This window comes from Nesoenas mayeri, assembly GCF_963082525.1.
Source record: "Nesoenas mayeri genome assembly, chromosome: 1".
Lineage (NCBI taxonomy): Eukaryota > Metazoa > Chordata > Aves > Columbiformes > Columbidae > Nesoenas > Nesoenas mayeri.
In genome coordinates this window covers 46152527-46177993 of record NC_137541.1, presented here as the reverse complement: position 1 = coordinate 46177993, position 25467 = coordinate 46152527, and the positions used below count along the sequence as shown (strand labels likewise).

Genomic DNA, 25467 nt, shown 5'->3' with positions numbered 1-25467 from the left:
TGCAGTTTGGCCTGTTAGAGCAAGGTTGGGTGAGAACAGCTGAACAAGAAAGCAGAAGAGCGCTGTACAAATGGAGACCCACTGTCAACTCCCATCCCATTTTCTAATAAACTGAACCAAGCCACCCCATGCAGTTATCCAGCACCTTCTGTTTATTCCATCCTTCTCTCCAGGACCTCCACCATGATCTGCCCCTTGACTTCAGTGACCTACAGCACCCATTGGGATTCTTTCAAAACAATTAATCTCTGCTTTCCCTGTCATCCACCATTTCTGGTGGCTCAAGGGAAAAGATTCTTCCCCCAGAGGGTGCTGGAGCACTGGAACAGGCTCCTCAGGGAGGTGTCACGGCCCCAAACCTGACAGTGTTCAAGTAGAGACTGGACAACACCCTCAGACACATGGTGTGAACTGTGGGGTTGTCACATGCAGGGACAAGGGTTGAACTCCATGATCCTTGTGGGTCCCTTCCAACTCAGGACATTCTATGATTCTGTAAGGGGGCTGCAACTCTCAGAGGTCTCTAATCCTTCCATTACTGGGAGTATTACACACCTTCCAGTTCAGGTTCTGCAACCCCACCTCAGTGCTCTTAAAAGCCTGTCCCAACCTGATCCACCAAGTGTTGTTCTCCTTCCTGACCCACTTCTACCATTGTGCTGAGGCCAAGGGAGTTCCACTTTAAAGAAAATATACCTGATTAAGTGCAAGTTTGTTTGCTATTGTGACATCCAGTCATTAAATAATTTCTGGAACATAACACAGCTGCCAAAACACACAGCAGGCAGTCTGGCAACCATGACCGTGCCCATTCAGTCCCCACTGCTGGGTCTGTGGTTCAGACTAGTTGAACAAGTACTCTGTGCCCAGAGGGGGCTGGAGGGGAACAGACTCTGGCACTAGGTTCTTTATTGTATATGTTTCCCTTTACCTGATGTGCCTCAAATGTCACTGCTAGCACATTAGCCACAGCAGTTCTGTGGAGCTTCAAAGTCCATTTTAGCACAATTTCCTATAGTAACCAAAGCTGTGTGCTCCTCCACTGCAGGCTGTTGTGTGTTTGTGTCTACCCCTAGTAGTTTTCTGAACCTGTTAGCCAAATTCAAGAGTGCTGCCTAGCTGCTGTTGCAGAGAGGAGCAATTTCATGAGTATCTTGAGAATTAGTAAGCAGCTGGAGAAGTCCTGAAGCATGAGTCAACTGTAGAACTCAAACCCGGGGGGGGAAACAAGACTTTTTTGGTTTGCTGCTTGTGGAACTGCTTGATCTAAGTTTAGCGCTTCTCAGGGAAGAACTGTACTCCAGATGCCAGGAAAGACAATTAAAGAGGGCTCTGAAACGCTTGCTTTGAACTCTCCAGAAATTATGAGCAGGATCTGGTGGTAAGAGGGTCAAGTGAACAACAGTTAGTGATTTGAGTCCAGATCACTGAAGGACTCAGTACACCTGTCAGCAGGAGATGCTGGGGCCAGACACATACCTATGTGATTACTCCTTTTTACAGTCCCGTTCCAGCTAGGCAGGGTCTGAACCCCAGAATCACCTACCTGTTTCTGATGTGTTTATATAAAAATTAGAGCATTTGTCTAGCGTTATATCTGCAAAGGGCTCTAGCATTCAATTTTACTCTGTTTCAGCGTAGCCCTTGATTCCCAGGGGAGTTTTCTCTCTACCAGGCTCCATTCTAAAGGTTGGGAAGCATTCTTCACCCTTTCCAGGGAAACCTTTACATGTTTTGCTGGAATTATTTATCTGGAGAAAGGGAATGAAGAGATGCATGACTGTGGGCCTCAGCATTAGGATGTGCAGCTCAGAGAGACCAGGGTTCCCATCTCCTCTTTCAGGGCTGCTTCTGTCTTCTTATTCAACAAGTATGTATTATACATGGTAATTTAAGTGGATAAAATACAGAGTCAGTACTGGAAGCAAACACCAGTCCCCAGAACATCCTTTCCCAAAAGACAGATTTATTAGATAGTTATTAGATAAGAGGTGGGCCATTGTATCCCTGGCTCTCCGACTGTCTCCTGAACTGCCCGTGGAGTTGTCCTTGCAGAATTAGGCAGCAGCTGATGGATACTTTTTCAGCATTTTGGATTCAGGTACATCATCTCCGTCAAAGTCACTTTTACACAGCAAAGAGCAAAATACTAAAAGTTTGAGTTGTGTTGCATGATGTAAAAACGTATTGACTGCATAAGGGAGAAGACTCCCTGGAACTCCAACAGATGCTTTTGGTGATGCACAGAGAGGTCACACTTACATAGAAAAGGGTGCTTTAGACAAAACCATAAGGCACTTTGGGCTGTCAGCAGTTCTGAAGAATCAGGTGGGTACTTTGCAGATCACCAAAAAATGCCTCAGCACTTTTTGCTGCTGTATCCTGTGTTGAAGCAAAGCTCGATTGCTCCCCCCTGCATTCCAACAGCATGGAGGGCGGGAGGTCAGTCCCTCAGTGCTGATAAAGATTTTCCCATGACGCAAGACAACCTAAGAGATGATCTCAGCTTTTTTCATCACCTAGAGAGGGTGATGAGAAGGCAAAAAAAAAAATCTTTACATGATTCAAAGCCCATTTTCACTGGACTTTATCTTGCATCCTCCCACTTGTGCCAAGCGGGACAAAGCTGGGGTGAGTTTATTTTCCGTCCCCCTGATTGTTACAACATCTTCTTGGAGTCTCTTACTTAAAGCTGGAGAGGTCCTGAAGAGAAAGAAGTGCAAAAGTGGCGACCGGCTGCCTTTGCCCCATATGTAGCTTTGGTATCTGGTTTACTCTGTTGTGTCTGGTACGTATCTGTGATACTATTTATATCCAGCTCTGTTTCCTGTCCACACTTACCAGCACCGCCGTATCTCCCATTCTGTGCAGTGGTCTTGGAAGCACACATGCACACGCAGGCCAGAAGTTGTCAACATCGCCTGTTTTTTTGACTGGGACAGCTGGGATAAAGGCTTAGGGTGGATGAGCTTCCTTGACCAGCGAGAGCTGGAGATGGGGAGAAGCGCGTTGCCTTATGCTGCAGCTTGGATACAAGGAGCTGTGGGTCTTTCTCTGGGTCGCTTTCAGCTCCAACACCAGGGTGGAGAGGGTCCTCTCCACCTCCAACCCACAGAAAGGGGGTTGTCACGTCCCAAGCACTGGGTTAGCGAGCTGGCCGGTGGTCCCAGGAGAGCAGCTCTGCACCAGGCTAGCTTGCTCCCCAGCACAAAGTCGTCTGCTCCCCGTTCCTCAGGGACTTTGTGGCTTCAGTGCGAGCAGCGAGACTTTAGCCCCTAAATCTGCACAGCATGTGGCTCTGGCACTTCACGTCATAGACCGTGTCCACAGCTGGACATGGTGTTTCACTCCGTGTCCTTCCCAGAGGCGACCACACCACAAATCAGCTTCTCTGGGGAAACCCTTGAGATGCTCCAGTGGTGCCCCGAACCCTGCTTCTTACCGTTTGTAACCACACAGTCCTCATTTTGCTAAGCTGAAGAATATATCTAACATAAGCACATACACCTCCACATGGGATCCACTTAAAGCAAGAAGAGCTTTACATTTTTTTGCAAAATTGAGGTCGAAGCATCCTAAACATACCTTTCAAATGCAACTGCAGGATCTGCGTAACTGACACTTCTGCTCTGATCTTGTTACCTCCCTCAGGCAGTTCCTGACAAATGGAGATTCTAAGTGAGGGCCTGTAGTAAACATAACTGAAAAAAGGCGTCTGCAATGTTTTTGCAATGTGTTCAAAGCAGCTTGGGTGCTGAGCACAGAAAACTAATTTCCCTTTTACTTGAAATGCCATTATGTTTATTAAATTAAAAGTGGCATTAATCCTAGAACAGATCCAAATCTTTTTGTGATTTTACATTTGTGATAACTAAAAGATCTGACTAAATATTTCTCTGTACCTCTAACTAATATTGCCCATCATGTAATACTTGTCTCAGGTTTTCCTCAGTGACTTTGTATCAGAGCTGAAAAAGAGCTATCACAGAAAATAAAATGGGACTAAAATAACAGTCCTTTGTATTAAATTTAACATTTGGCTTCTGTCCCAGAATTTTCCTGCATCCATATTAGAATCAGATGCTAGCCTAAGATGAAAAGATTTCCTGGATGGGTTTTATTCTTATTCTTATTAAAGGGCTGATAACAGGCTGAAGGCAAGATACTTGTTGTAGTAAAAAAATCTGCCTAATATCAAAGGCTGGATGGACAAGCTGACATGTATTATTGTTAGGCCTCCCTGCCTGATCACATTTCAGTATCATAAAATCATTCTGCTAGTGAACATGAAGTATAAAAATTCCAGTGTGAGAGCAAAAAGCCCAGGATGGCAGGTAACGCTCCTTTGGGCACGCTGCTTTCTGCTTAGAAGCTGACCATAAGCCAATACAAGGGTTTAACTTCAAAAAGTGGTGTTGGTGACAGCACCGGGTAGCTATATTTATTTTAAATTTTATTTATTCTCAAATATTTGTATTCATGAAAGGCACTCCCTTGTCCTGACCTACCTGTGGAGCTGGTGTCACCTCTGATGTGACCGCATAGGGCAGCCCCACCAGTATCACCTCAGCTTTCTTCATCCTTTGCCACATCCCCAAACCAGCCACTTGTCCCAGGTTCCTTTGGCAATCTGGAGACAGAAAGATCAAAGGGACCTAACTACTCTTCGGAAGGCTATTTTCCCTTTACTCAAAGCAGCTTTGTATAATACTTACATATGATTGGGCTTAAATTGTACAAACATTTGCACACTCTGGGTATTCTCTGCAACAAAAAAAAAAAAAACAATTACTTTTGATAAAATGAAGGAGTGGTGGTTTCTAGTGTTGCTGTTCTGCAGTAGTGGGGACTGTGAGCGTGATATTGGAGCTATAAATTAGATTTTGCAAAGCGGTTCTTCTATAAGGATTCTGCTATTTCAGACCGGCAGGCTATAATTAGCATTTTCTTGGGGATATTTTTGCTCTGTTTTGATGCAGTGCCTTCAGCAACGAAAGTAGAGCAGCAATTGCAGGCTGTGTTGACCATTTCAGCTCGTGATCACAAAGGGTGTCGAAGAGTATCTTTATCGAAGGGTATCTTTATAGATATCTTATGCTGTTTTTCTAAATGCACCTTTTTAAAGCAACTGGTATGTGGTTTGCATTTACAGGTAGAGAGTTGTTTCATCAGTGCTGGGTGTTCACAGCATTGACATCAACATCTGAGCTTATACCCAGTGCTCCTTTTACAGTCAATGAAGAGAAATGTGGAAATGTGCATGTTTAGAGGAGTAATTAATCTGATTATTTCAGACATCTTCCTTCCAGTAAGATGGATTGAATTCTAGAAGACCCTAATTCTCTCCTTAGTGATAATTAATCCTAGTATACTTAGTACAGGAGGGGCCAATGTAGTTAGGTGAGATGGATCCCATACAGCATGTTTCTGAATAGGACTGTATTCTCACTCTGCTATTAACACTGCCTTTTTTTTTTTTTTTTAATGTTCAGATTACTATAGGGAATACACAAAGAGATCACTTGTGTTTATAAGAAATACTTGTTTCAGTCCCTAAGAGGTTTTTACTGCTGATAATTACAGCTACCTTAATGCTTCCCATGAAAGCTGCTTTGGTAGTTGTATTGATCCTGTCCTCTATGACTTGGGTGCCAGTTCAATGCTCAACATCTTCTCAGATAAAGGGTGCATTCTGGGGCATATTAGGTACTTGGGCAGTACTAATGGACAGTGAGCAGAAGTCTCTGAGGGACCATGGGACTTCCTTGCACTCTCGTGACAACAGCTTCAAGGAGGCCAGATGAATGGGGCTGTGGCACATTGTGCTGGTTTGACTGAAAATGAGTTAGTTTTCTTCTTGCAGTTAGAAACCTTTCTTTTTCATAGCTAGCACAGTCATTGTTTATATTTAGTTTGGGAACAAGAGATAACACCCTGTGACAGAGTTATGTTTTTAATTGCTCTGGTCTGAGAGCCAGGGACATTCTGAGTGCCCTGCCCACAGGTGTGAGGCAGCGAGGAAGGGGGGCATGAATGGGGCAGAGCTTGACTGACATCCGGATTGATCAGTAAGAGTATTCCATACCATTAGCATCGTGCTTCATATTTAAGGAGAGCTGTGATCTTCTGGTCTCTGTCTCTCTTGCTCTCTCTTTTTGTCAGAGCCAGGACAGAGACCTGTGCAGGGAAGTTCTATTTGGGACTTCCTGTATTTCAGCCTTTTGCCATCCCACCCTTTGCAGAGGCCTCTGGGCCTTTCTGCCTTTTTCTCTCTTCTCTCTCTGGGATCAGCTGTTCAGGACCAGGTGCTGCTTCCTGGAATCGGCTGCTCAGTGTGGACGGGGTTTTTGAGGAATTGCATTGAATAGCTTTTATTTTATATTCTATTTCTATTTTATATGTGTATTAACTAGTAGTGTATTAGTATTTTGTAATTTTATTCAACTGTGTTTATCTCAATCCAAGTTTGTCCCTTCCCTTTCGATTCTCTCCCCTATTTGGAGATGGGGAAGGGGTGGGGAGTGAGTGAGCAGCTATCGTGGTTGTATTGCTAGGTTGGGTTAAAACACAACACACATATATGCCTGTTTTTGAGAATGTTACTATAACTGGGATGAGGGATAACAAAACATAGTTTGTACTGGGGAACAGTGCTGGTGCCCTGTTTGTTTGGGTTCACCTGAGCTGTGCTTGTGGGTTCACTCAAACAGAAGAAAAGCCCCCAAAGCTGGTCTCCTCAAGACAAGTTTGCCAGGTACAACAGGGCACAAAAGGTAAGTAGCATCTTAGGAGACAGAAGAATTTCCTGTGAACAGCCCTCAGCAAAAAAATAGAGTAATACCTAGTAACTAAGGAATCAAAGTTATTTCAGAAGTTTACAAAGAGAGTCACAGAACAGCAGTAATAAGGTGTTATTTGTCCCATAATTGTCACTACGTCATGCTGGTGCAAGCAGATTGACTTTCAGAGGGTGTTGGCTGCTGGAAACATGTTCCTCAGAAACCTTTCTTGTTCACTACCTCAAAATCTATAATTACTTTTGGAAGTCTTGTCTTTGAAGTAGAATTCTGAGATCTGGATTACTGACACCCAAAACCTCAAGTTTCCCTAGTACAGTCCACTGAGCATTAGTTTTCCTCTAATTAATCTTCTGGTTGATTATGTCATTATTTTTTCTAGGTGAGTATGTATTCTGTTTCTTTAATTAATTCTTTCATCTCAGCTTTGCTTATTCCCTCCTTTGACAAGGTTTTACATTACTATTTGCAGCATTGCCTAGTCACACGCGTGTGCATTTTCTTTTTCTTTTTACAGATATAACTGAAATTGCACCATGTATTTCGAAGACTTCACCAACAGATCAGCAGCTGAACAAACTGGCGAGGAGACTGGGACCCGAATGGGAGCATATCGTTCTGTGCTTGGGTCTGTCCCATACTGACATCTATCGATGTAAAGTCAATCACCCGCACAACCTGCAGTCACAGATCGTAGCTGCATTTGTCCTCTGGAGACAGCGTTTGGGGAAAAAAGCAACAATCCAAAATCTGCAGGCTGGTCTGATGGCAGAAGAAGTGGATCCTTCTGTGATACAGTACATGCTTGAGTGAAGCCGTGCTATTGATGGGGACTTTTCAAGCACTTAGTTAAATTAAATAAAGAGGATTCACTGACATGTGTGTGGAAGATCTGACGCCTCAAACTGGAAAAAAAAACAGGGTTGCGAACTGTGGGTTTATTAAGCTTAAACATTCCAGTTTTCTGTGGCATCTCGTGACTTGTAATTCTTTTCATGCCGGATTAATTTTTAGCAGGCATTAAAAAATGGATCACTCTTTCCTGTTCACTGTTGTACTATTCCAGTGGAGATATAGGGTGACACTTAAAGTCCTCGCACGCAGGCGGCCCTGCAGTGAGCTCAGCAAGGTTTCTGATTTCATTGCGGGAGCAACACTTGGTTTAACCTATTTTCTGGACTATGTAGGAGCCTTTTTTACTGCTGTTCCGTGCTAGTTCCCTGATATCCCAGCAAAAAATGAGAATAATCCCTGTTACTAATTTAACAATTTTACAACAGTTATTGCAGGTGGCTAATTTCACATTTGTAAAAGTTTTAGCACGTAGAGTTTCTTGCTAGGATAGATGGCTGCCACCTTGGTCTGCCTTTGAAACTGGCCCTGAGTGGAAGTAACAGGAACCTAGTGTGCCTGTGGGGGTTTCTCCTGTTATTATTTAATGGGTGTAGGTTTCTGCAAGCAGACAGGCACCATGCACGTATGTCATTTCTTAGCACAGCACAGGGGAATTCTCAGAGAAAACACACTATGGAAAAGTGATCAGAGCATAGGCAGGAACCAGCAAACAGAGAAAGGAGGTGCCTAAAAACCAAGATAACTTCTAAGTTGTCCATATTTGTCTCGCCTAATGAACTGGGAGACACCTGTGTACCTGCTGAGTCTTCACACTGTGCTCTGGATCTTGTTTCACAGAAGTTTTATTTCAAAGTGTCATAGGCACCTTTCTCTGACCACCACATGTCCAACACTGTACTGATGCTTGCAGGTCTTTTCTGTTCAAGATGAACACCCCCCTGCCCTCCTTCCAGATTGTGCCATCCACCAGGCTCATTTGCTTTCTACCAGATTTTCTGCTCCTAACGGGGGCAGCTTCGACACCCCTGTCCCCAGGTCTTTGCCAGCTGCAATTGCACCACCAGTGATGGTTAGCTCTTATCCAGAAGAACAGTAAAGCTTGGGCTTTTCCCTCCTTCCCTCCTGTGAAGGTGATTTTCTTGCTGCTGGAGGAAACCACCAAGGTTTTTGCTGACCAGGTAAGTGGGCATCAATCCCCAGGTGTGTGTCCAAAGGCAACGGAAGGGATCAGCTGCTCTCTGAGGCCTGATGATATGAGGCAGAATACATTTTAATTCTCCCTGAGCAGTTTGCTGTAGAGTAAATGAGGAACAAAGTTTGGATGCAGGGCTTCCAGGTCTATTTATGAACAAGTTATAGTAGCTGCTTCATCTACAGAATCATTGCCAAGTAACTTCCCATCGTACAAGATCTGCCCCATACAATTTAACAGCTTAACAACCTCGTCAGAGGTCTAGAGTGAGGCAAGAATGAACTTTACTGCCTTTTTTTTTGCCTTTCAATTCTTCCTATACCCAGATTTTGGCAGACATCTGGGAAATTAGGAAAGACAAATTTTAAGGAAATCCTGTGTCCTGTCTGCCTTGTTTTGCAGAAGCATGGAAACAGAAAACATATCCTGGTAGGATCAGCTCCTGCATGTCCTGAAGCAATCTGGTGGTATTTTGGTTTTAATCTTCTGTATACAGTTCTGACCTTCAGTCAATCATGATCCTGTTATAACTCACTCGGATCTTAACTGATCATATCCTATTATGGCCACTTACAGAGTTTAAGTCTATTGACAAATCCCAAATAAGCAATGTAAATTTATTTAGACTTTGGGAGGATCTATTTCTTTTTCTGTTTCATCATGCTTTAATGCCAGTGTATTATTTTTTTCGGTAGAAAAACATCCTAGACAGGTGTTCAGACATTTGGCAAATTCAAATGGGCACAGCCCAGTGTAGGGACAAACAGTCCAGGTGGTAAAACAGTGTAATGGGCACAGCCACGGGGCCCTGGTACCTTCTTCTTTGGATGAACTTCGCATATCATGTTCTTCATTTATAAGACCAATGTCAAGTTATCCATAACTAATATATTTAGAATCTTTTTAAGGGTTAAGAAAGCATCCTGGAGTAGGTATGAAGCGTCATGCCAAAGAAGTCTTCCTTACAAGTCCGGTATTCTTCTGTATATGTGCTATGGACGACTGGAAACCTGGTGGGTGAGTATCATATCAGGTAATTTGTCCTCTTAAATTGGTCTTTAGGTGGGCTAAATTCTGCATCCCAGCAGTGGCACTGAAATAAAAGGAGCCACGGCTAGACAAGGAATTTAAAACCTGGCCTCTCCTACTGTAGAACAAAGCACTTAATTCATAATTTATAGTTACTTTCACATTCCCAGGCCCTAAATTAATGCTGTAATACTTGCAAATATTGAAGGGAGAGGTTTACTTATTTTATGAGATTGTTTCCATTACTGTTATTTTTGAAATTCATGGAAATGTTCCTATTAGACTCTTCAGTTTTATTAAAGCTTGTTTTTGCACCACACAAATGCAGGGACACATTTAACTTGACAGTAGTATTCCTTTAACCCAGTGGATTTTTCCATCCACTTAAAAATATTTCTCTTCTGTATGTAATGCTTTATTTTGCACAAGGATGCAATTAAGACAATTTAGTTCTTCAGATGTATAGCAAGGCCTCTTATTCTCTCTTAGGACAGCCAAAAGGTCTTAAAATGTTTATTCTTCTCTGGCTAATTTGGGAGCAAATGTTGTTTATTTAAATCTCACTTGTAGACAGGCTTGTGACTTGAGTATTGTTCAGGAGTGAGGCAACTTGGTGAACAAATTTCCCCATCTCTCCCTTCGCCTCAGCTCCCTTGCGCCACCAGTTTGGGTGACAATGGGGGGGGCTTATTCGGGGCCTCCTGTCCTCCCTGCCCACCATGTTCCTGGGACCAGTGCCCAGGGCAGGCTGATGGCGAGGGGCAGCCCCCAGCAAGGACTTGTCCCTCTTCCATTGCTTGTCCCTTACAGCGAGGCACGTGGCCACTCCAAGCTTTGGGCTAGTGCAGGGGCTCAGGGGCAAAGGTTAGACAACAGCGACAGCTCTCTGAGGTGTTTGGGTTTCCTAATGGGTGTTGAAAAAGCCTTTCTAGTGAAAATGGTGTTATTGCTATCTACTTACTTATGGCAGCTTTCAGGGCACCGAAGAGAGGAAAGCGTCAAGGTGGCCCTTGCTGGACCTTCCTCTGAAATGGATGGCTTAACTTCTAGTCCTTGGAAAAAGTAGTCATTGGTTTTCTTCCTCGGTGTATAAAGGAGACTTTGAGATCCCATTGAATTCTCCCAAGTGGTAAGCAGGCTTTATAAAAGCTGTTTTGTAGTCTGCAAGTACAGGTGGACTCTTAGCATAGCAATAGGCAAGGTCTAAGAGCACTGCTTCCCACCTGCATAAAGCGACATGGCTGATCACAAAGGAGGGATGTCCTCAGGGCAGAACTATGTCAAGGAGGCTTCACACTGCATTGAACAGTGGCTGGAGTGAACAGTAAAATGAAAATGCAGTCATCTTTGAGCTGCTTCTCCCAGATGATGAGGGGGAAATTTCCATCTTGAGTCATATGTTATGACAGTCATTGGCCTATGGAATAAAACATTGTGCAAAGGGCTGGAGAAAATAAACAAAGTCATATTGTATTCAAAGCGCATAAAAGGCATGATTATCTGATGCTAAATGTGCTCATGCTGCCAATTTTGTTCCTTTTGGAAATAAAAACAATCCCTGAGAGCTTATCTGTTTGTAAGCTTCCATATTCTCCATAGCCATAGACTAATGTCAAGGCATAGCAGAAGTAGAGCTGAAAAGGCAGTTCTTAAATTGCTGTGTATTTACAATGATTATTCAAAAGTTTTCTCCAGATTTTGCTAAATGAAAAGAATTTTGACTTTCAACATGTCTTTCTATCACCTGATGATAAACAGGCCTAAAAATACATCCAGTGATTTGGCTTTTCTTGGCCTGAATACAGTGGCTTTTTAAAACTGATTTCCCAAGAAAAAGGAACATTTGCTGGAAATTGAAATAATCTTTCAACATATCTTTCCAGATTAAAAAAAAAATATGTGTTTTAACAGAAATCACTTCTGAATGTAGCATTTTAGTTGTGAAAAAAAGACGGTTTGGCAATTTCCCTTGAAAGCTGTTGGGGAGAGCTGAGTGATCAGTAGAGCTGGTAATGGTGTAGGAAGAGTCCTGGCACTCCTGCGATAAAATATCTACACGTGTTACAGATGCCATTTCTGACACCGATGTCTGGTCTGAACCTCAGCAGCAAAGAGACAAAACCAAAATCTCTTATTAACTTCAATGCGCTTTGGATTAGGCCGCCTTTAATTGGAACCTGCTGAAGCGTGGCGCTTTTACTGCCTCCCTTTGAAAAGCAGTCTTTATGGACTTGGGACAATAAAAAGGAAAGGATTTTTTGTGGGTGTAGTAAGCGTTCTAGGTGATGGGGTCCCCTTTTCACTTCCTCAAGTGCTACTTTGCACTGTTCACTTCAAAGTAAGCATCGTGAGAAAGGAAAAAGAACAGAGGAGTGGACACATTCAGCAGAGAATGTCAGTATGTTTCCAAAAGTGAGAACATTTTGAGCTCTGGAATGTGAATAATGTCCTAACTGGTGGGGTTTGATGGCTCAGGAGGTTGTTAATACACTCGTGGAGCTTTCCACCTCGAGATCAAGGATCCAAACCCACATTGACCCAAAAGAAATGCAACCTAATGGCAGTCTGTGCAAAATGTTTTCTTACTTCTATCTTCAGGACTTTCATTTCTGACCTACGCAGCACCAGCCCTTACTACCAGACTTGGAAAAGGGCACAGAGGATTGAAGGAGCCAAGTACTTGAACTGCCCTCTGCCCAGAAGAGGGACAAACACATTAGAGGGCAACATGAATTGCCACGGCCAGTGTTAATGTTCACCTGGTATGTGCAGAGAGGCCACCAGCTTCCCGGGATGTTACCCAGACCTCCTCCACAGCAGCAGCAAGTTCATTCACAGAGAGAGGACACACAGATACCTCCTTACCAGCTCCTTGCAGCGCACGCTCACAGCCTTATTTCACTTGCTGGCTAGTTATTACTCTCCTGTGAGCGCTGTCATAGCCCTTCCTGAGGAATGTGTGTCTGAGCGTAATATTTAACTGCTCAAAGTGCCATTTCTGCGTGACAGAGTCACCTCTGTACACAGGCTCAGCGCAGGGGGAGGACACCACCTTCACATCTTCACTGGAAGCACTGCTCAAATGCAGATCACATTGGCAATGTTTCTAGTTGAAGATATATTTCCAAGGTTAGAGTTACTTTCTGCTTAACAATACCTTTTTTTTCTTTTTCTTTTTCTTTTTTTTTTTTTTTTTTTCCCCACAAAGCTGATCCAGCACTTGATTCCTCGTTTGATTTCTGTTCTGGAAGAGTGAATCTTGCCCCATGATCATGATGCTTGCACTTGGCCATTTGGCAGCTGTAGGTCAGCCTGCCCCGTGGCCTGCAGCTCAGGCATGGGCCTCGATATTGGCCCATCCAACTTTCAAAATATGCTAACTTTTCTATACACCTGGGACATCTCCATGTTGCTCTTCACTGTGATTTCAACCATTAGCTATTTTATCGTTGTTGACTCTCATCTTCCATCTTTGCACCATTAATTTCGGATTATCCTGAAGGGAATCATTCTGTTATCCTCACAAACTAGAGTGTTCGGAGTTTTTTTGCGCTCACGCTGAACACCATTCCCTAGGAAGCAGACATGTGGAGACTCTTATTCTGATGTTAATTTCAATTTTTTAGTGATACTTTGTCTGGCAGGAGGGTGATGCTTCCCAGCTTCACTCTATGAGCTCCAGAAAAGGGCTGGGAGTGTTCCAACTTGACTGAGGCCAGTCGGGATGAGCAGACAACCACATTTGCCTTCGTGGCACTCTAGCAGAAATGGCACTGAGGATGCATGGCACAGCCATTGCCCTTGAAAGCCCAACAGCCCTGTAAAAAAAGGATGTAAATACATACTAACAGGAAAATATAACTTTCAATTATCTAAGCAGGCACCTCAGAGATACCGCCTTTTATTTTATTTTTATGGACACATTTGCTAGGCTTTATTTAAATAGAAAGCAATTGAATAACTGGAGCATGTGGAGACTCCTGATAAGGATCCGGCTTTCAGGTTATTAAACAAACTGCATAGCAAGTGCTCAATTATTCTTCAAAGTGCTTAAGCAACACCTTTTGTTCAGATTCCCATCTAGAATTACCTCCCAGTAAGTTGACTCCCAGTAATTTCCAAGAAGCAGCCTGCGATCAGCACACACCCGTGTTCTGGATAATGAAGACTTCTGAGAAAAATCTCAGGATTAACAAACAAGTCACGTATGGACCTGGGAAATCAAGCCTTCTGAAGGAATTTTACTTGCCTTGTGCTGGGCTTGCTGTGCCGTCCAGTCTGATGTCTGCATGTGAAATGAGCCTCAATAATTACATATTCTTCCTCTTCACTGCTGGTCCTGGCTTTACAACATTTGAGAAGCCACTTCAGGCTGTGACTTGCAGGGCAATGCAGGCTTCCGATGAGCAGAGTTCTTCGACTAAGGCATGGCTAGCCTGAGATTATTTACCGAAGGCATGCGTGGGGTTTGCTATCCAAGCAAGCGGCACGGTGAGCAGGGAGGAGCACCGAAGCCTCTGCAGAGCAGGGAGAGCGCGGAGGAGCGTGGGCCTGCTTCTCGGCCATGGTGCACAGCGTGTCAACCCAGGCATTGAAGAGTAGAGGGGAGGTTTTCCTCCTTGTGATACACACAGTTTTCTCACCCAGCACCAAGTATTTGTGTCCTGAAGAACTCTGGAAAAACAAAACAAAATGAAAACCAACCCTCAAACAAACAAACAAAAACACACAAACAAAAAACCCAAACACCTAAAAAAAACCCGACAACCTGAAACTTGCTATCTAAAGCAAGAGTCACGTTATAGAAGCAGGAAAGAGTAATAGCAAAGATCTAAAAAAAAAAAACCCACAACAACAAACCAGACTGGAAACAGAGCCGACCAGCCTATTGTGAATTTGAGGGCTCTGATTTTTCTGTTTCAGCTGCAGCCTGGGCTCTGTGTCATGGGTTGTCAGCTTCTCCGCTTCCATGTCAGCTCGGGGCTCTGGTGAGTCAGCCCCCCGGCACCTGGTAAAGACAGGGAATAGCAAAGAGGTCAGAGAGTGACACGTGTGCATGAGAGGACAAGAATAAAGGGATCAGGAGAGAGGGAATGAGCTCTGGAGCTCCGGGAGGGCTCGCCCCCAGCTCTGCCCCATCCTCAGCAGTGCCCCAGGTCCCTGCCCGCGGGGTCCCGGTTCCTGCCATGAGGCCATGCACTGGGAGACCTGTCCTCTGATGCAAGCAGATGCCACAGCATGTAGGATTTTTCTTTCATTTTTTTCTCTTTTTTTTTTTTCTTTTCTCAGGCAGACACAACCGACACATCAGATTTCACCCTGAAATCCAGCTGATGGGCTGGCTCCAGGTTTAACGTGCTTTCCTAGAAGGGACATTGCTCACAGGGCACGCAGCTGCGATTTCCAAAAGCTAATCCCACGAGGCGTGCATCTTGGCAAGGTGACAAGCCATGAGCGACTGAAGCAAAGTCGTCACCCGAAAGAAGCGCCAGCAGGCGCCTGGCCAAGCATGGCCGGCAGCAAACACTTCTGGCCACAGCTGCCACCACCACCTCCTTGCGTGGGGGATGTGGGAGCTTGGCCAACATTGGGACATTCACTGTGCAGGGCTGGATGATGAGGCTTGGCGACCCCATCCAAGGCCTCCTGCTGGCTTTTGGGCCCCAGTGTTGGGATGTGTTTAACCACCCAAGCTATTGGGTGCAGATTTGGTGGGGCTGGAGAGCATCATGGGAAGGTCAGGCTCCACCAGCTGGAGAAATTTGCCTGCTGCTCTGAGGTTGCGAGGGGCTTGCCCAGCTGCTGTACAGGGCTGTGAATTGATACATAGCCTTGCTTCAAGAAACTGGCAGCCAAAATAGCTGGTTCCTTGGGAACTGCAGTAAGTCAACAAAAGCATCGGCTCCTTCAAAACCTCTCATGAGCGTCTCGTCTTAGAAATGCAGGTTATTCTCTTAAGTGTTATATAAAAAGCACCCTGAGCTTGGAATCGTAGAATCATTGAATCATCAAACAGTTTAGGTTGGAAGGGAACTTCAAAAATCATGTAGTCCAACCCCCTGCAATGAGCATCTTCAACTAGATCAGGTTGCTCAGAGCCCCATCCAGCCTGGACTTGAATGTTTCCAGGGATGCGGCATCTACCACCTCTCTGGGCAACTTGTTCCCAACTTGAAGAACAGCAGTGGGGCCCAATATGGAGGTCCATGCTCCTGCTTGCTCCTCAGGGTGCCCCTTTGCTGTATGCCTGAGGTGGGCCCAAGTCACACTCACAACCAGTCCTGCTCTGCCTCCCCCATCATGGACATCCTCAGTGTGGGCTTGTGTGGACTCTGAGGGTGGACCATGGTGGCTCATGGTTCTGATAAACCCAGCAGAAATCCAGCAATGAGAAGTGTGGCCTATTGAGATTGAATGGTGAATGCCACTTCCCCTGGCAAATAGCAGTGTTTTTCATGAAAAAGCCAGCATTTCTCACATAGTGCGATTGTGTTCCCCTGTACTTGAGCATGCTGGCAAATGCTTATGTCTTTTAAGGGCCATTACAGCAGTAAAGTAGGAGTGCTGCACAAAAGTAAGCCAGAAGTGCAGCTGATCAGAAGCAGTGTTGAAGGGCTGCCATGTTCACTGCTGTGAACTCTCCTGGGAACATAAGCTTGGTAAGAGAAAGAGGAAAAGATGAACGGCACCATTTGTCCATGGCTATAACTAACGTGGTAGGAAATATCCAGACCTAGTGTATAAGAGATGATCATATGGCATAACAGAATTGCTCATCTGTTAAGCATTAGTAAATGCTTACTATACTAAGCATTGCCGATATCCAGGAAATGTACCTAGGTGAAGCTGAAGATTTTTAAATCTAAAACTGATGGCATAAATCAAACCCTTCTTAGGCTCCTGCAATAAGAGGAGAAAAGGAAATTGCTTTTCAGCCCAGAAAGCATGCTGCTGGTAGCTGATAAACTGGCTGTGACTCCCCACAGAAGGCACAATGAATAGCGAGAGAGCAAATATCGGAACTATAATGAGCCTCCAAGGGACACAGGGAGTGACAGCAGCTACCGCCAGAGGAATTTGGGGTTGGCAGGGAGGCAAGTGGGAGTGGAAGGTGCTCTCTACAGGTAGGGTCCTGTAGGATGCCCTGGGGTGAAGATGCTTAGCATCCAGAGGCTTTTCTGCATCCCTTTAACTGCTTAACCCTAGAGCAAGAAAAGATACCCAAGGAAAAGTGAAAGCACCGATGTATTTGCTCTATGCCAGCCAAAAGATGAGCTGAGGCCTTACTGAGGCTGTAGGTGAGGGTGTGATCCTAAAGCAAAGTAACTCTTTGAGATGGAGACCTGACTTCAACCCTTCCAGCTTTCACCAGCTAAAGGTCAGCCATGTAGCCTATGCTTCTCCCAAAGACAGCAGAATGAAGATGGACACCACTGGCTGGCAGCTCAGCCCACCAGTCACGTAGATATGCGTGACGTCTTCTAGACCGATCTGTTTTCCACTGGCTGTTGGGGAACATAGATGACTTGCTCTGGCCAACCAGTTAGTGTTAGAAAGCAAGAGAAGGATCCATCTAATTTTAGACACCTACCGTAGAGACACCTACATCAGAGCTGATCCCCGTCACATCCTTTTACAGCCAAGGGAGGGAAGCAGGCACCTTTTGGGTGCAATTCATCTACCTTTCCTCATGTTTTTGCTAGGATGAGATGAATTCACACCGCTGTGATTATAACTGATGTCTATCTACCTCAGCTCTAGGTATGTACATTAATTAAGATTAATCCCATCCCTTGTGACATATTAAATCAATCCCACCACAGTGTCCTGATTTTTGAGACAAGGTGCTTTCAGCTCCTGATGGTGCTGTCTGCCAACACTGACAGCCCCGTGGTAATGCTGCCACCTCCCCAGCTGTGGAGGTCCTGACAAGGTGAGTTTCAGGGAGGCCTTTCCGGGGGTAATAAATGGCTCGTGTATCCAATAAAAGGAAATTGCAACTTGGTTAGACAAGCTTCCCTGGAAAAAAGACCTACTCGGTTTGTATAAACAGTTCACACACAGCAAGAGGGATTCTGGAACAAAACACAGCCTTGTAATCCAGTTCTAATCCTGGCTGTGTATAAACACAGAGTGGATCTCTGCTACAAAAATAGATATATTGGAGGAAGCCAATAAAGACAAGAGTGCCTAACAAAGGTGGTAAACTACCAAGCAGTAGATCGTATATGTTACCTTGGCTGAAATACTTCACTGTCTGCTCCGTGAAGCACCCAAGCAAAAATGTTCCATTTTGCGCTTTGTGAGAGGTTTGGTGGTTTGGCTTTTTTTGCACCCTCTTTGTTGCTAGGATTTTAAAAGCTTGAATTTGGAATAGTTTTGCATTTCCTCATGTCTGTGTGTCTCACCTCAGTGCCATTAAAAGTCATGACACGTAATAGAGAAACAGCTGTGCAGGAAACTTCAGGCATCTGTTTAATATTAATTGCATGTATTCCTAAAAAGTCATAGCATGTTTTTAAAATTTCACTGCACATCTGGTGCGTCACTGCTTTAGGGTTTTTCTTTTAATAGGTTTTATCTGTGAGTCACCGAGAATTATCAGCCACAAGCTGGCCAGACAGCGGGGAGATACACAGGCAAGTAAAATGGAAGAGACATTTCTAAATAGCTGCTAAAAAACCACAGCTCTGAGCAAAAATGACAAAGCAACACTGACTTAACTGCCCGTCAGCAGGCACTGAGCTATAGGGAATCTCGGTTTAGGAAAGGAGAGCACATTCTATTAATAAACACTGTATGACTTAAAAAGATATATATGTGAATCCTGTCCCAAACTATAAGCTAGGATTTCTTTCTCAGCCAGAGGAGGATGACTTCACCCACAGCTGCTCAAAAAAAACATAACTTGTCCCTTTCAGCTACACCCCTTCCCCACTCTTACCCCCAGCTACTTGCATTTAGCCGTCACCTGCTTCTGCTGCAGACATGGCAAGTCTGATGTTAAAGAAAGTGGTCTCTTGAAGGTCAGGTGAAAGGTGTGTTCTTCAGCCTGGCACGGTCCTGCAAAGCCTCCAGCTCCAGGTGGTCCTCCCACCGCTCTGCCTTGCACTAGCCTGGGGGGCCACGGAGCTGCAGCCTCCTCTGCTGGGGCGGGGGGTCTCAGGCCCCAGGGAAGGCAGAACAGCTGGTCCCACCAGCATCCATGAGCTTCTGAAAATTATGTGAAGTCTCTGAGAAGCTTTTTCTGAATGAATGAATGAATGAATGAATGAATGCTGGATAGAAGATTTGTGCACAATTTTTGTAAGTCCACCCACCAGGAGGTGAAGACCCTAAAAAGCGTCACTATGAATGACTGCCTTTTTATATTAGAGATCTTTCTTCAAGAGCTTGTCTTGTATACCGTGCATAACAGGGTGTTTCCCACTGTCAGCTGTTTGAAATATTTGCTGAGTGGTGACAACCGGTAATTAAGTCAGTAACAAATGATGATTTGAGATGTTTATTAATGCATTAAAAAAAGGACTAGAAGGCATAGATTTGGAAAAACACAGCTTTGTCAATGTCACAGAGCAGGTGCATCCCACGGCGAGCTCAGTTTAGAGGAATACGGCAGTAGGTCTTGGGTGCGTGAGTGCGTGCCAGGGATTATCTCCGGCAGCTGAGGGGACCCATGGGCTGGGCGGAGGGAAGGAGGGAGGGAAGCCATGGGCACGGCTCTCATCCCGGCGTGCTGCAGCAGGCACCCATGCCCACGCATGAGAGGGTGTCTACGGGAGATGCGTTCCTCGGTCCCACGCTTCGCAGGTAGAGAGTAAAGCATACAGAGTCAGGACGTGTTCCTGTTCTCTGCTCAGAAAGGTTACAGCTTTCTCTTTTTGAAAGCGTTACTCTGGAATGAACCTTTCACTTCATACCCTCCCCCAGCTCTGGGGAAAGTCCTCATTTTGGGCTAAACTTCACGGTTGGTTCCTATGTTCATAATGGGGTGAACAGTCACAAGTGCCATGGTCCTCTCTGTGGGGGCTTCTAGTTTGTAGTTGGTAGCCTGGCTGCCATAGAGGCTGTGAGCTCCGTGTGCCCTTGTGTTGCCACTGGCAAACAGGAGCAATGGTTTTACTTTCTCCTTGAAAAAATGATTTGAATTTTTCAATAGAGGAAGACTTGCAGCACCTAAGAGTGAGTGGGAAGATGTGAAGTGAGTGTGCTCCAGAGGTACAGGCACCAAGCGTCCATTGTGTGTTTGCCCCTGTTTGCATTGTTAGCAGAAGGAATACCTTCCAGTCCTTATTTTTCCTGTCTTAAAACACCCCTGAATTTGTGTGCTAAACTAGTTTTAGGAACCCATAACCTAGAGAAGATGAGCTCTGGGCCAGTGGGAATCAAGGAGGGGGCAATAAAGGGGAAATCAAGCAGCAGTGCAATGTATCTGCAGTGTGAGAGGGGGAAAGGGAAAGCTACTCTGAGACTCTGCCTGGGGACCCAGAGGCTCTGGTGCCAGCTCTGGCAACTGTTTGAGCCGAGTGTGTTTTGTCTTGATGTTTATACAGATATGGATGAAATTTAATTCCTGGCAGAAAGTACGTTATTTGTGGATAGAGTTGAAGGGGCATAACAAAGAACCTGCAGAGCACTATCTAAAAATAATTTTAATAAACAGTTGCATTCACAGGCTGCAGAAGAGAAAGAAAAAGCTCATGGTACTCATGGCAGAAACAGTATTAAACCCGAAGAATCGCCACAGCCTGAACACAGAGGCAAAGGTGGCTCTTTGCAGCACATGCCTTCTAAGTGCCCCTGTTGTCCCTCCTGTCCTTTATCCAGGTCACGCTGCTGGGGAGGGACATGAAGACAAGCCCTGTTCGTGCTCCTCTTGTGGGACAGGAAGCTGGTGGTATCAGCATAAACCTGATGATCTGTGCTGATACACAAGCAAAGATCCTTTAGCATGGTAATGAGCTATCTAGGCCACAATTAAACCCAGCCAGCCATGCTAAATCTCTATGAACATGGGGAGAAAATACCTGTCATGGGCAGAAGGGCAAGCCTGACCCTAGAGCTAAGGCACACGGTGGGACGCGAGCTCTCCCCTGCCACGAGGCTGGTATGGAACAGTGCCAAGCTGGGCTATCCCACTTTGCAGGGAGCAAACTTGCATGATTTTCTAAAATGGAGCAACTCTCCTCACAGGCTGGTGCCCTGAGGGCACAACCTGCCTCCCCACTCTTCACATACTAAGGCTGGTAAACAGGCACTGGGGAGGCTGGATGAGTGCCCCTGTTTGCAGACCTTCCCTGCTGCTGCCGGAGGGGCTGTCTGGCACATGGCAGCACCTCCTGGCCCTGGTGGGAGTGCCAGCAAGACATTCTGACCTGCCCTGGTTCCCACTGGGCCGCCATCACCCCCCAAAGACCTTTTTCTCAGTTAGCAAAAGATGCCAGGACCTGCCCTAAAATCAGTGAAGGACATAGACCTCGCCCGGGGAATTACAACCAGGAACAGGTTAAAGGCAGAAGTGCTGACGAAAGTACCAAACATGGATCTTCATTTTTTTTAACTTGCTGGCATGCCTCACCTTAGGCAACTTTCTCCTAGCATGACTTCACCCTGCACTTCCTCAGAACAACAACATGCTGCAAGAGCTCAAAGCTCATCTCCAGCACACAGCTCAGCTCAGAGGGACGGGCAGGGACAAGTGGGGACAGCACGGTTGGACAGCCTGTGTCACCATGCTCCCGGCCACCGTGTGTGTGTGTACATGCACAAGGTTTCCACTGCACCGGTGTGCGTGTGCACAGGGGCAGTGCTGTAATTTATAGTCTGGGGCTGTTCGCCTTCCCGCAGCAATTGTTCTGGCGGTGCAGGGCAACCACTGTGGTGCTGCCAGGAGCAAAATGCAGCTCCTGGCACCCTGATAATTACCCTGGTAATTATCTTGGTGCAAGACCAGGACATTGCTGAAACCAGGGTGGAGGGGAATGCCAAGGTGGGGGTGGGTTTGGGCAAGGTGTGACGGTGAACACTGCGCCGTCGCAACAGAGGGAGCGAGCAGGGTGCAGAACAAGATCTGTTCAATTCCATCAGTCAGCACTCTCTTCCAGAAGATGACCTATTGAACATTTCCAGGAATAGCTATGCCAAGCCTGTCAACTGTTTCTTGGAAATACACTCAAGAAAAATGGCTTCCTTCCAGTAGGGATCTGCAGAAAGCCTGGACTGGATCGAGGCTGCAGTCAGACGCTAAGATGGATGATGCTGTTGCAGTGGCTCTTTCAGGATGGGGGGCTGTAGGCGGCCAGGGCAGGCGCTGTGTTTTCTCCCCTTTCTCCTCCTCCTTTTACATCAGACAGGAACAACGGGGAGGGAAGGGGTGATTTTTTGTGTGTGTGGATTGACTCAGCTTGTTGGTATGCTTATCCTTACTTGCCTTCTCCTGCAGTGAGCAGATTGGAAAACCTGCAGCGCTGCAGGTGATGGGGCTGTCAGCTGGGCACACACCCTACCTGGGCTATTCCATAGGCAATCAGTAGCATCAGCTGCCAAGACCAGCACAGGTTCCTGTGATCATAACACATTCCCAGCACGGTATTCTTGGTATTCCCTTATCTCTTGATTGCTAGAATTAACATGATAACCTGAAGTTGTAGCCATGGTACCAAAGTTCCACTCCCCGCATCAACAGTTGCGTGGGTGGTAGGGTGGGGAACGGGGTTGAAATGTGCCCTGGGAAGGTCCTGTTGTGGTGGCCCTATGCCAGGTGGAGGGTCCCACCAGCTCCAATTGACAGGCAGGGAGAGGGGTTGCAAGTCGCAGGTGGCGGGGGGTACCTGCTGCGGCCTGTCTCCACAACACACACCATGACCTGCACCTCTGCCATTGCCCAAGCTGCCCCTCTTCTGCCTACTGGAGCCAGCATTATACAAACCAGGGTCATGCACTGACCAGAGCTGGAATTTAAGGTAATTATCTTGCATTCACACATCACAATATGGTACCAGTGCAGCAAGTGCCTTTTGCAAAGTGGCAGTCTGAGTCCCTCTTCACATCTCACTGGTCCCTTTCCACTGTCATCCTTCGACATACATCTGAATGAAACCCATGGAAATGAGCATTTCTCCACTGCTGGGTGAAACTATGTGAGAGAGATTGTAGAGGTGCCTTTTGGAGTTGCTCTGGATCAACTCCAGATCTGGATTTGCATTGGGTCCTTCCTGACGGGTTCCAAATAAACCAAAGTAATGGGATCTGGCATGGCTTGGCAGACTGTTAATAGGATATAGAGTCTTTCATTGCTGGGTCATTAATTCAAACCAGCTCAGATCAGTAGTGGCCACATTTTCTAACAGTCTAATAGCTGCATAATAACCTCTCTGAACAGAATTAGGGAGTCCACCACCACAATTTATATTAATTATAATAACTTGTGTTGGCTCTCTTGGTAAAGAAACCCAGGACTGATTATGCCCTGAAGTGGGGCTCCCTGGAGAAGTGGGGGCAGGTGGTAGATCTTTCTGCAGCAGCCAAGTGCAGCCCCTGGGGCCCTTCCTCCATCACTGTTTACAACGCAAAGCTCCCTGGTGTGCAGAGACCACCTGAGCAGTCAGCATCTCAGCAGCTATTAAAAACTGGGCTCCAGATGTACCTCCAGCTTAGAAAGTCCCCACAGCGCCTGCTTGACTCTTGGAAGTGTAGGATCACTCTATATTTGCTTGCTTTCTTATATTCTTTCCAAAGCATCTGTTACTGGCACCTCTCCGAGTCAGGACACCGTGCTGGCTGGGTCTGCGTTTGACCCAACAGGGATCTTTTTTCTTCTTTTTCTTTTTTTTTTTTTTACGTCCTTATATTCTGAAACCCTTGAAGAGGAAATGCAGTGCACTTGTCTAGAACCTATGCACATTTTTACTCCTAAATGCACACATGCACTTTTATGTGTTCACACATATCCAGTATTTGTCTGCATTTTTGTCATGCCCCAGGAATTAAAAACCTCTTTGAATGATTTATAATTCCTTTGTGATGAAGAAGGGCTATACTGCTTGCTTTTTTTTTTTCTGTTTTTGTGTCAAATCCAGTTAGCTGGCCACCATCTCATGTCAAAAATTAACTATAATAAGCTTTCTGTTTTCCTGGGAGGAATGTTTTCATGTTTCTTTCTGGGTGTGGTCGGAATTTTTGGCAATGCTTTGCTGAACTGAAGTATGTGTCTGACTAATGCAGCAAACAGGCTAGTACACCATGCCATTTGCAGAGATTATTCATTTCATACCACCAGATCACATAATTTGTAATTTGTTGTAGCGATTCCAAAGAGCCCCAGAGCTTGATGCTAAGTTCATGTTACATGTAGATGTTTCAACAGAATGCAGAGGGGACTTGGAGAGAGGAATGCTACAAAAGGTATAAAATGGGATGGTGGAAAAGTGTCTATAAAAGAATTTATCTGCAAGGACAACTTTTCATCAATGGGTTGTTTGCAGCAGAGTCATTTGTCACAGCTGACAGTTTTCACTTAATTGCATCACTAGCTATGCCACTCAGATTCTGGTTTGGTTTATTTTGTAATATTGTTATTAAGTTTATTGTTCTTGTGAAAAAGGGTCCAAGGTACTTTCTTTACTAAATGAACAAACAGAACTGTGAGCATCTGCTGTCTGACTGTCCTTCTGGGCAACTCTAATTCACCCACCACAGTGTCTGCTAGCAAGGGTTGCATTTAGCACTTTTTCTTCTAGTTTTCCTGGTAAGAAGGCTTCATTGTGGGTGTCAGTTTGCACCATTACATCTGGGTGGTCTCCAAGTCTTGCCCCCACTCCTTCTCCCTGTGTTGCACAGTTGCTGGCTATCCATCCATTGTGGGCATAGCCTTGAGCTTTAGCACCTGCAAGTGAGAATTAGAGAGCTGAAATGTGATGGAAGAGCAAGAGTTAGACACTGAGGACATTCTTCTGAACATGGTGAGATTTTGAGCCCTCTTGTTCCCCATAGGGATCCATTCTCATTGCATTAGCAATGCAATGGTGGTAATCACAGAATCATGGAATCATTTGCTTTGGACAAGACCTTTAAGATCATCGAGTCCAGCCATTACCCTAGCACTGCCAAGTCCACCACTAAACCATGTCCCTAACCACTTCATCTATTCATCTTTTAAACACCTCCAGGGATGGTGACTCAACCACTTTCCTGGGCAACGTGTTCCAATGCTTGACGATGCTTTTGGTGAAGAAATCTTTCCTAATACCCTATCTAAACCTCCCCTGGTGCAACTCAAGGCCATTTCTTCTCATCCTATCCCTTATTATTTGGGAGAAGAGACCAACACCCACCCCGCATGGAGCATGGACCTCACCTTGGGACAGCCCCACTCTGTGTCTCTCTGCAGTTCTCCAGGGCAGGTGTGATGAAGGCAGCTGTGTCTGGCCCCAGCGTAGGTCCAAGCCAGGCAGAACTTCAGCCCTGCACTGAGTGGGTATAAGGGGTCTCTGAGCGGGACAGCGTGAGGCAGAAGGTACCTGTGAGAGCTGCACATGCAGATGAGATGTGACTATTCAAATATAGCTGGAGCAAGGCAGAGTCTGGACTGATGAA

At 45.5% G+C, this 25467-nt stretch overlaps 1 protein-coding gene across 1 annotated transcript in view; it reads left to right on the top strand.

Annotated features, from left to right (window-relative positions):
* Positions 1-7610, top strand: part of CRADD (CARD and death domain containing adaptor protein) — a gene marked incomplete at both ends in the record, with an annotated part of 75056 nt that extends 67446 nt beyond the window's left edge. Inside the window, one exon of the mRNA XM_080363912.1 lies at positions 7315-7610. Within this exon, the coding sequence (XP_080220038.1) occupies positions 7315-7610 (296 nt within the window). The remainder of the gene's footprint in view (positions 1-7314) is intronic.
* Between the last annotated feature and the right edge of the window lie 17857 nt (positions 7611-25467).